This window comes from Convolutriloba macropyga, chromosome 7 (assembly GCF_964194025.1).
Source record: "Convolutriloba macropyga chromosome 7, txConMacr16.3, whole genome shotgun sequence".
Lineage (NCBI taxonomy): Eukaryota > Metazoa > Xenacoelomorpha > Acoela > Convolutidae > Convolutriloba > Convolutriloba macropyga.
The window spans coordinates 29493724-29505677 of NC_134474.1; the positions used below are offsets into that span (position 1 = coordinate 29493724).

The window sequence follows — 11954 nt, forward strand, 5'->3', positions numbered from 1 at the left end:
ATTATCAGAAAAAAACGTCGAAACAAGCTACAAAGAACAGTTGCAACAATTCAACTACATATTTCAACTGCGAACTTAAGACAGGAGAAAATCTCAAACACCATTTGGCAGGTATTCAGTCGTATCAAGTATATTTGCACTTAGCTCTGCTCCAAGGTTAAAAAATCAGTTCGTGTAGAAATTAAATGGTGGTTCGGGGGGCTTAGCCTCTAAATTCCAACAAGTTTTGAAAAAAATTCCTAAGTATTGTTTTTCTTTAATTAGCCCTCTAGGCCACCTTAATTCTCTTAAAGACCTTCTGCCCTAACTAACGTAAAAAGAAAAACGGGCACAATCTTATACTTAGAAAAAGTTAACTTACACCAGCTAACTTCTAGTACTTATGCCTACTGAGAAAATTATATCAAAAACAAGCCGAAATCTAACTACGAACTCTCTGTCTTACCAACAGAAAGGAGAGCCTTCAGTTACAAAAATAAATTGAACAGAAGCTCCGAAAATCTACAAAAATCAAGCGGTATATATACTCCGCAGAAGTAAATAATACAGATATAATCAAGACTGATTCCTTTTGATTAACTAATCTTATGCAAAAAATTCCCAAAAAAATCACATGGTTGAGTAAAGTTTATCCCCAATTTGGTAAGTAACCTCTAATTTGAGCTGAGAAATCTTAAGATTCATTCAAGGTTCTGAATCCGTTCAGTTTAGACAAGGTCAGAACAATCATTACTAATCAAAATCAATATTTGTTCAATAAACCGCTTATATAGTTCTAACTTACTTAGCCAATGATCTTTCATTATAATTTAATTCAAAACTTGAGAAATAACCCACGGTTAGTACTTTGTTATCATTATTTAAGTTTTCTTTTCAGTCGTCAATCTCTGCAGAATTCTTTTATTTCGCACAACCTCGGCTGTATTGTCCTTCCTGACCACATCGGTTGCAGATCATCCCAGCTCTTCACTGGGACTGCTGGTCACCGATTATCACTTCCTGTCTCCTGATCAGATGCTCTATTGCCCACCGCGTCTTTTGCTGCCCAGAAAGCAAATCAAGAAGATGGAACTGAAATTCTGGGTACAAGTGTACTTCCTCCATCTCGGTTTGCGTTGCCATTTCTCTGGTCGCCCGCACAACCACTGTTGCTGTACTCCAACGATCATCATTGTCGTCGTTGGTTGCGGGGATGATCAACCTCAATTCTAATGCCTTGCCCACAGTAACAGCAAGACCCCATATGCCTCGCCTCAACTCTTTGGTGATCTCCCCATCGAGCAGTCCTGTTAAAATCCAGTCAGCCAACCTCTCCAGCTCTGCCTCTGGGGCCAAGGGGTTGTCACGTACACAAGTCTGATACGCTCTGTCGGCCCACTTCATGAGCGTTTCTCCCTGATGCTGCCTGATGTTGTGCATAGAGATTGACAAGAGTTTGAGGATGTTTGTCTATAACACTTAAGGGGTTTAACAGCTTGTCCAACAGAAGACTTTGTCCAAAAGTACGGAGCACAGAAAGTCTTGAATCTTCTTAAATTTAAAACAACTATTGATAGCTATCTCCCCACAAAAGTGTCTCTGTATCAAATTTTCTGCTGTCTTTTTTTTAAAGACAAATGTGTAATATTTGTGAAATTTTATTTGAAACAATGTCATCCCAAAAAACGACGATTGTATAACAAGCAGATGATTTTAGAAAAAATTAAGTCGATATAAACTATTCCACAGAAAACGTTAATTAAAAAAGCGGTCAAAGATTCGCCCTTTGAATAACCGTGCCCGAACATCTATCGTTTTTCGGGGCAGTTAACCAAATATATCAATCGACGACTGATATAAACAGGGAATCTAGGCTTCTGCTATGATAAAACATTCTATCATTCAACTGTTTAATAAGTAGAAAGAGAAGGATTAACGACTTAACGCTTAGTTAAAAGAAATCTTAAACAGTAAAAGATCCCATCTCTGTCGCCAATATAGAATTTAAAATTCAGCTAAGGTGGTTAGGAGGCCTTAGCCTCAAAATTCAAACAAGTTTTGAAAATAATTCTTAGTACTGTTTTTCTATAACTATAAAGTTTCTATATAAAGTTTTCTATAAAGTTAACTTACACCAGCTAACTTCTAGTACTTATGCCTACTGAGAAAAATATATCAAGAACAAGCCGAAAACTAACTACGAACTTTTGCGAAAAAGTCCCAAAAAATCTCAACGCAATATGGTAAGTAACCTCTAATTTGAGCTGAGAAATCTTAGTTTTATTGAAGGTTCTAAATCCGTTCAGTTTAGACAAAGCCAGAACTATCATTATTAATGAAAATCAATATTTGTTCAAAAAACCTCTTATACAGTTCTAACTTACTTAGCCATTATTCTTTCATTATAATTTAATTCGAAACTTCTGAGACATAACCCAAGGTTAGTACTTTGTTATTATTTAAGCTTTCAATTTTCTTAAGATATCTTAAGATAGAAATTCCATTTCTACACCACCCACTCGGACTTGACTATTCTCCTGAATAGTTATTAGTAAAAACTAAAAGAATTACATTAACAAAGTGAAAGCACATTATAATTACAAGTAGAAGTGTTATGAAGTTCTAGCGAGACCTTTGTCTCATTATCATGGCATATTGCATACAAAAGTTCAGTAAGTTTCCTCGAGTTTCTCACTCGTCGATCTGTGCAAAATTCTTTTATTTCGCACAATCTCGACTGTAGTGTCCTTCTGACCACATCGGTTGCAGATCACCCGAGATCTTGACTGGGACTGCTGGGTACCGATTATAACTTCCTGTCCCCTGATCAGATGCTCTATTGCCCAACGCATCTTTTGCTGCCCAGAAATCAGCAAATCCGGAAGATGGTAGTTAAAATTCTTGGTTCAAGGGTACTTCAACTAGGGTGGTATATCCTTAGCCGGTATATCCCTCTGTGGTCACCAATGTAAATTTAAAATTCAGCTAAGGTGGTTCGGGGGCCTCGGCCTCTAAATTCCAACAAATTTTGAAAATAATTCCTCAGTATTGTTTTTCTCTAAGTTAGCCCTCTAGGTGATTTTAATTCTCTTAAAGACCTTCTGCCCTAACTAACTTATAAAGAAAAACGGGCAAAATCTTATACTTAGAAAAAGTTAACTTACACCAGCTAACTTCTAGTACTTATGCCTACTGAGAAAATTATATCAAAAACAAGACGAAATCTAACTGTGAACTCTCTGTCTTACCAACAGAAAGGAGACTTCAATTACAAAATTAAATTGAAAGGAAGCTCTGAAAAACTAGAAAAATCAAGCGGTATATATACTCCGCAAAAGTAAATAATAGAGATATGATCAAGTCCGATTTCTATTTATAAACTAATCTTACGCGAAAAAGTCCAAAAAATCACATGGTTGAATTAAGTTTATCCCCAATTTGTTAAGTAACCTCTAATTTGAGGTGATAAATCTTAAGTTTCATTAAAGGTTCTAAATCCGTTCAGTTCAGACAAAGTCAGAACTATCATTACTAATCAAAATCAGTATTTGTTTAATAAACCGCTTATACAGTTCTAACTTACTTAGCCATTTTTCTTTCATTTTTATTTAATTTGAAACTTCTGAGAAATAAGGTTAGTACTTTGATATAATTTCTTAAGTTTTCTTAAATTTCTTAAGATATCTGAAGATACAAATTCGATTTCTACAGTTCGTAACATCACCTGTTTTGCTATTAAAGTCTTCTGTTCTGCTGTTCATTCAAACAAGAATTCTGTCAGTATTCTCCTATTCTATAGAATTACTTGTATTTAAATTAAATCTCCAGTAGAATCTGAAGGCTTTTACTTTGAAGGCAGTTGACTGGCTTCGTTTAAAGCAAAAATCAGTAAAATTGACATTTTCAGGACATCTGATAGGTTTGATATGCAAGACATTTTCACTGTGACCGCATTAAACACATGATTAGGTACTCACTGATTTCTTTCCTTTTGGCAAAAGGTCTCTAATGATGCAAACTTATCAAAACGATAAAAGCCTGGTTATTAAAAAAAACTCATCTGACGATAATAGACCAAAACTAATGACCTTCAGTTTATGCTGTATTAGATTAAGAAACTTCAATTTCGTTTCCAGTTAATTGAAAACTTTGAAATTTCTCTAGTAAAAATTGTTCTCAGGTCTCCAGCAAATGCACAGAACATTTATCAGTTTGGCACATATAATGATCAGCGGGTCAAAAACGACTGAATTATTTGCTGTTGTTTTACACCAGTTGTATTAGTACAGGTAGATGTCAGATTAGCTATCGTTGCAGACAACGGATACATCAGGGATCAGCCAAGGCGACTGTATCTTCAAACTCAAACTTGAGGTAACAAGTAAATCGCATTTGAAATTGCCCGCCAATGCATCGAACGTAAATTGAATATTGTCAGAAGATTTTCTGTAGACGACAGTATTAAAAACGGTACCTCGTTGGAACTCCTTAAATTGACACTAATGAGTGCGAATAAAGAAGTTCTAATGAGGCACCGGTGTTAATGAATACCCAGGCTGGTTTGGTTTGCCAGAGATAGGTTCTTCAAGCTAATGCTCAACGAGTTTTCCGATTACCTTGAGTTGAACCTATCTCTGGCAAACCAAACCAGCCTGGGTAATCATCAACAACTAGCCCAGTCTCCGTAACCTTAACTAACTTAGGTTTCTTTCCAAGTTGCTCTACACATTTAAGATTGCTATGGAATCTCACATCAGAAGTTTACAATATTGTTAGTCTCTCAGAAGGGTGTGATGTTGAGATTAATAACAGTATAAGGTGAACCCTAGAAATGATCATTCTAAAGAACCGATCAAAATTGTCTACGTTTCAATTGATTCTTCAACAGAAAGTATCTGGATTTTCAAGCTGCACATATAACAGCTGCAAATTATTATTATCACGAAAAGATTTTTTTATTTAAAGGAATCACAGATAAAACAATCACGTTTTCTTGAAAGCTCATTAGCGTTTAGGAACCAACCTTAGTAGGCACTCACTCTACTACACAGCGAACAATGCAGTAATGCTATTCTTTATAAGTTGCGCCTTTGTTTTCCCTTTACTCTGTACTATCAACAAATTTGGAGCCAGAAAATATTTCTCAATAATTTTTTAGGCGTTAAAAGCAATGCTGTTCGTTTCAAAGACTGACCGATTTTTTTAATCTAAGATTCGTTTAATTTTATCAAAAAGAAAATTCATGATACAGCGGATAACTTCTATTAAACTTTTTCTAGTCTGTAAACTTTCTATGACAAAAATTTTACAAATAATAGGAGAAATAAAGTGTTCCTTTTTATTAAAACTTCCAAAATGCAGCAGTGTTTGCAGTCAAAGCATCCGCTTGATTAAATTCAACGGTCGATGAGCATTTTGGAACGATCGCAAAATTTTGCTCCTGGAAGGTCAAAATTGGTAATTAAAAAGTCGAAGTAGCATTTGGCTCCTTCACCCATTACATGAGATCGGAACGTTAAAAATGCCTTGAAAATATTAGCCTACGCTTCGCAGCTCTAAATTCGGCAGAAGAACTAAATTCGGAGAACAAATACATTTGCACGCCATTCTCGCCATTAAATGCTCATAAATAAACTTTCGATTAAACATTTAACATTCTAGAACTCAAACGCTATCTTCTCCCGTACAAAAATCATTCTAAATACTGAAATTCAGGAATCATTTATCACAAAATTGGGAAATTTGTGCCCATTATGATATGCTAAACTATACAAACTTTTCAAAAGGTCAACATTTTCAACAGCAAATTTTGAAACAGAATTCGAAGTGGACAAAATGTGATCCAGTATCCGTGTACATTCCATCTGCATGCTCAAATTAATCTGACTGCTTAGTCTATCAAACACTTTGCCAATCTTCTCAACGTACGTCTGATCCAACCGTTGTACAAGTTGCGATGCCAAATCTGAATAAGTTTCATCACGCTGAATATACTGCAAAAAAGCAATTTCGCGAGAAGCGTCATCTATGTTCATGAACTGTGAAGAATCGGTTTCAGGGTAAGTTGCAAAACTATTCAGTTTCTGTTCTAAATATATAAGCCTGGATGACAGTATAGACCGGGTTTCAGAAGTACCTCTGGTGCCACTGTTGATCAATTCAAGGATTTCTAATTCTATTTTCTGAACATCTGCTTCAATTGGTAATATTTCACTTAGATCGACATTGGTTTCACTTAGAGAGTTGAAGTATTCTGTCAACTCTCTGCATGATTTGTCGACTTCTTTAGATGATAAAGAACTAACATTTTTGGAACATCGCAAATACTTGGCGTTCAGTTTGAGCAGTTCGCCAGGAATCGATTCTGCACGTAACAGTTGTCTCTGTTTATCCCGTCTTGAACATGTTGGAGGCCAGTCGAATGCTGGTCTATTCTGTATCTGCCTGATTGATTGATGTTCAGTTCTCGCTTTTGATTCGTTTTGATGTATAGAACCAATGCTGGCGACGTCAGCCTCGTCACCTTTCCAGTTGGCTACTGTTTTACTATTATGTTCGACTTCCTTCGTATCATGTTTACTATTTAGTACAGTTTCGACATCCTCACTTCCAGTAGAGCTTGAAACCTGCTCAATACTTTGATAAATTGCAACATTTGAAGCATCTTCTTGCATTCCAGTGTTAGAAACGTACGCCATTCGTTTCCGATACGGGTCAGAATCAAAACTGTGTGCTTTTGATGCATCAGTATTTACTTTTTGTCCACATGGTATCTTATCAACGTTTTTGGTCAGACTGCTTGTTGAACGTCGCGAAGACATCTGATAAGTTGACCTACCACTTGATGGCTTGAAACTCGCCCTATAAGTAGTTTGATAGCCTCGGCTTTTTGGCAGTGGTGGAGGTTTGTATGCTCTTCCTCTCTCCCGTGCTGAAAGGGGAGCACTGCATCTTTGATTGCCTCCCGTAACACGAAGTCGCCCTCGTGACTTGCCACGTTCAACCTCTAACCTCTTTCTCTCTTCTTCTGCAATCGTAGTTTCATTGACAAGTAGGGTCAAATCCTCGCTTTCTGAATCGTTCAAGTAATCAAGATCGTTATCGAAGTCCAGCCTGCAATGCTTGATTCTGAGCTCAGAAGACTTTTTAATGACGTCATCTAAGTAGGACTCAAGGTCAGCAGTAGACGCGGACTGTGAATCGTTATCATCTTTTACATCTTTTGTGCTGCCACTCAGATCTATTGACAGAGCCGTCGCAGTCTCCTCTTCCTTTCGAGTTAACTCTTGTTCTAATTTGACCCACAAAAGACGATATCTGCGCTCCAAATTTTCCACTTCATCGTTTAAATCATTCAGCGCTCTGCTCAGATCATCGTCATTCATGTAACCTTAAATATTGATGAGTAACTGTAGAAAAAAAAACTGATTGAAAGAATTTAGGATAATTGTTCTTTAGATGTGACAGCTTTACTTATTGAGTGATAACAAAATATTGCACGAATTTGAAAAATATGATGGAAACGGAAACTAAACAAGTTCAAGTTGTCAATGCAGTTTATAAACCAAACAATCAGATGCAATATTTGCAAATACTCTTCTGCAGTTATTCAAGATTTCTAATAAGGGTTCATTTACGTCACTGTCAACGCCTTTCAAACCACTGCACGAAATAGCTTCAATTGAAAAACTGAATTGAGATTTTTCAGCTCCTAAAGCTGACCAACATATCTCTGCAATTCGGAACAAAATGGATGAGACATCTTTGCACAGAGGGGGGAAAGCTTTGGCTATTCTTCCCATAGCTGGAATTAGATATTGGCAATAATTCTTCATTTGGTTTTTGGGTAACAGTTCGATCATCGTAGTCATAACGGATAAAGCTAATTGAGCTACCGAGAAGGCTTTTGGAATTGTGTACAACACCACCAGGTGTGAAATTAAATCAATTGCAAATATTTGTTGGTCTCTATGGGGCTGTTGAAGGAGCTCAGGCAAGAAGTCAAAGCAGCAATGCATAGATGGAATTCCTTGTGTTGTAGCCGACAACAGTCTATGCTCGTAGCCCTGAAAGTGAACCAACTTTATGATGTTGGAATCTTCTAGAAACATCTGATGAACGTGGCTGCACACAATGCCCTGAACTTCTCTCAATTTAAGTCGCTCACAACTACTTTTAGAAGCCTCCTTGTTATCAAACTCTTCCATTTCACAAGTCGCTAGACAGATTTCTAACATCATTTGAATAGCAGTCGACTCTTGTGTGGATATTAAAGCAGCCCGCAAGTCTTCCTTTTCCAGATCTTTAATCGCACTCGGAGAATTGGAGTTTCCAGAGCAGAACGAAATTTGATGCGACAAATAAACCCGACTTGAAACCAAAAAGGCCGAGAGAACTCGAAGTATAATAGTCAACAACGTTGGACATCGGAACACTCGTTCATCACATTTCAATACGATCAGAGGGTCATTCGTCAAATCTGATATTGTGTATTTTGCTGGAATATTTGAGTTTGATATCAGCACGTTGACTGTTTTCACCCACAGACGTCTGGGTAAACACGCATTGATGCAATTCCAGACATCGAACACTAAGTTGTGAATTCTTTGAGCTATGTTTGGTTTCAAAAGGCCAGGTAGAATAGACACAAAGGCGTCGAGCATATTAACCGAATCATTTTCAGTCATTTTTATCATTGCAAGCAAACTTCGAATACACTCTTGTGAGTATTTTACAGGATCTTCGAAAAGAAACAGCAACTTTGGAGCTGTTGGTAATGGAGTATTTTCTTCGTCGTAAAGCGTCATTGACGAACTAGCGTTACGGGCTAGTTTACTACTTCCATCACTGTTGTCGAAAAACCACTTAAGTGATACAGAGCTATTAAGTTGAAATAGCTGAGGGTAGTGGTTATAAGCTAGTTTTAACAACTTGGGATATAAATTAGACATTTGAGTTTGAAATTTTTCAGCTCTCCGGATAATGTATCGAATAGGAACCAATTCCATAAGTCGTTCCGAGTATTGTAGATCGGTTAGTTTTCTCAGCTTACTCGTTGGATTGTTAGAAAATGTACCAAAACGATTAGTGTGCGTATTAAATAAATTTTGTTTAGCTGCGATAAGTAACGCCTCTTTATACGCTAAGGTATAATAGAGAATCAGAGTTTGAGATGCAAAAACTTGATCACACTTTAGTGAGTCAAAGGGTTGAACAAATAACTTCGATATGTCTTTTTCCGAAAAAGGTACTTCTCGAAAATCATCTGGTGAAATTGGGTTCATAATCGCATTTATGAAGTTGTCCGTCAGTTCAAGCATTAACTTATGGAGAGGAAACTTACAGTTCAGAATCTGTGAGAAAACCCACTGTGATATAGACACATGACTTCTTTCAAAAGTATTTTTCGACATGAGATTGCAGAAGCAATCGATTGGTAAATATGATATTTCGTTTTCGTTCGAACTGCTCAAAGCATTTGTAAATTGCATTTTGGAACAGATCACTGCCATTTCCGCTTCTGAGAACACTAATTGAGCAAAAAATATGCGAATTCTGTTAAAGTTTTCTGTTCTTAGATTGATCGCAATTCCGTAAACAGAGCTGACCAGACTTTCGAGTTCCGAATCTTTGTTATGTAGAAAATACACACCAATATTCAACAACGTTTCTACATGAGGTGCTGGCTCCTGGCCTTCTGATGACGAGTGACAATGCAATACCCACTTGATCCAGTCAAGAAATCGTTTCTCGTTTTCATGGTCCAATATGTATTGCGGTATCAATACAAGAGATGCAAGAACTACTTTACAGTAATTGTGAAATGACTCCAACTTCGTTACTTCAATGTTGAACTTTAGTGTCATCAGGTCAATAAGCGGCTTTTCATTCTCCAATCTCCATTGGGTCAACAATCGCAAGCCGGTGAAAACTTTGATCAGAGTTGTTGATCTAACTAAAGATGGGACAACATTCTGCGTCCTCAAAAAATGCTTCCGAACATCTACCAACGATGTGGAAATCAATAGTATACCTTTTGCCAGTTTGCTTCTCCAGAACTGTTTCAAAAACGGTTTCAACCATTTTTTCACATCATTTTTGCTGTCACTGAACAACAACTCACACAAAAAATTTTCCAAAAACTCGCTGTTCTCTGTCTCCTCACACTTGTGGCTAATCATATCAAACAGTAAGGGAGGGTTTAGTTGATATTGAATCAAATGATTTATCAAAAAGTTAGCCGAAGATTTCTCGATTGTACTGAGTCTCAAAATAAAAGCATTTCTCTCATTTTCAATGTGAGGAGGTAGCGAAACCTGTAGCGCAGCTAGCAAACAGCTGCGATACGCAAAAGGTATATTTAGCAGTAACGTTTTAACAAACAACCAAGGAGATTTCGTGATCATGATAATCTGAACGAACTCCGCAATGCTGACAAAACTCGATAGTGAAGACTTCGTAAGTATCACAAAGAGGCAATTTATAACCAATTCTCTAAGAGACTCAACGTGAAACAAATGAAATCTGTATCCTGCCGGCAGAGAAGATCGCTCGTTACAGATTAGTCGTTTAAGCATTAAGAGCTGTGTGACCAGAAAAACAATTTGCTCGACTACTTGGCCATTCTGCTCGAAAACGGCCAAACTTGTCGCAGAAGCGTCACTTCGTAGCTTTTCTATAACCTCATCAATTGGCAATTTTGATATCTCGAAACTCATCTGTCCGATTTGATTCAACATATCGGCTTTTGGCTTAAATCGAACATACTTTAAAACTTCGTTGATAACACCACATATTTGAGGGTTTCTCTTTATCTTTTTGGTGAGGATTGGATTGTGACTGGTTCCGAAAGCTGCTGACACGAGAAAAGGTATTACTACCGTAAGATCATCGTCAGATAGCTCCTCCACTAACTTTGCTTTTGATACTATAGATGTCAACCGATCAAGAGTCCAACTTTCATCCATTTTATTATCTGCAACAAAACTACCGGATGTTGTAATAGCATTCTTGTTGAGATACAAAAAAATAATACATTCAAGGTGCGGGTGAAACGTTTGCTAGTTTTCAAACCGAGGCAAATTTATGTACAAAACAATACATTACTGTATTGTAGAAGAAAGTTCTGTTGCCCTAAAAAGAGCAAATTTACCCAAAATGACTAGTTTACCCAAAAAAGTAGCTCATTCATTCGGCTAAACGTTTTATGTACGTTCAGATCATGTCTCGAAGCATCGTGTAATGTACTGAATAAGCTGCATATCAAACAACCAATCAGAAATGAGATTGGTTGTTTCTTCGCCTTGTGACACAGGAGATCGTGAACTTAAATCCCCGTTCACATTGCTCATGAACTTAACAGTAGCAGCATTGAAAAGAGATAACGAAAAGAGATAACGTCTTCAAAAAGTAAGTTCGATGACACAACTTTTAGTTCAAAAACAAAATTATTCCATTTACATCACCATTAAACAGCAGCTGCAAAAACGAACAACCTTCTTCAAAATGCTCGAAAAATAAACCAAGGCCACAGAACAAATCAAGAATTATAAACTCGAAAATAAACAAGATAAAGCTCCTTACAACTCAAAGAGATCTACCACTGCACACTAAAGAGACCAAACAACATGGAAATTTAACAAACACAAAGCCACATTTGTTGATAAAAACCGGCAGTAAATCAAAAAAAATTGTGACCTTGATAGAAAGACAAACACTGCGTTATGGCAAACCACTTTGATTTTAAAAAGCTGGAAAAAATTTCCTGCCCTTAAGAACGTCAATAGTACGGAAGACAACAACCAAAAGGCTGAAACTTATAATAATATTGAATGTAGAAAATTCTAACGACAAACAGGACTTTTCCTAGAGTCTCGCGGCTATCAATTGCGATGACATCCAAACACAGAGAAGAACATTTCACTGAAAATCATAGTTGGTCTTCACAATTTCGAAGAAAGCAAAGGAGCCGAATA

The 11954-nt window shown here is 36.9% G+C and overlaps 1 protein-coding gene across 1 annotated transcript; it reads right to left on the reverse strand.

The window, feature by feature from the left end:
* Nucleotides 1-7403: 7403 nt before the first annotated feature.
* Nucleotides 7404-10962, reverse strand: LOC142342759 (integrator complex subunit 2-like). The gene has a single exon (XM_075394299.1). It carries the CDS (start codon nucleotides 10944-10946, stop codon nucleotides 7527-7529), a length of 3420 nt encoding a protein of 1139 aa, XP_075250414.1. The 5' UTR covers nucleotides 10947-10962; the 3' UTR covers nucleotides 7404-7526.
* Between the last annotated feature and the right edge of the window lie 992 nt (nucleotides 10963-11954).

What these genes read in the sequence shown, in the direction of transcription:
- LOC142342759 (XM_075394299.1), bottom strand. Translation starts at nt 10,946, where the DNA reads ATGGATGAAAGTTGGACTCTTGATCGGTTGACATCTATAGTATCAAAA.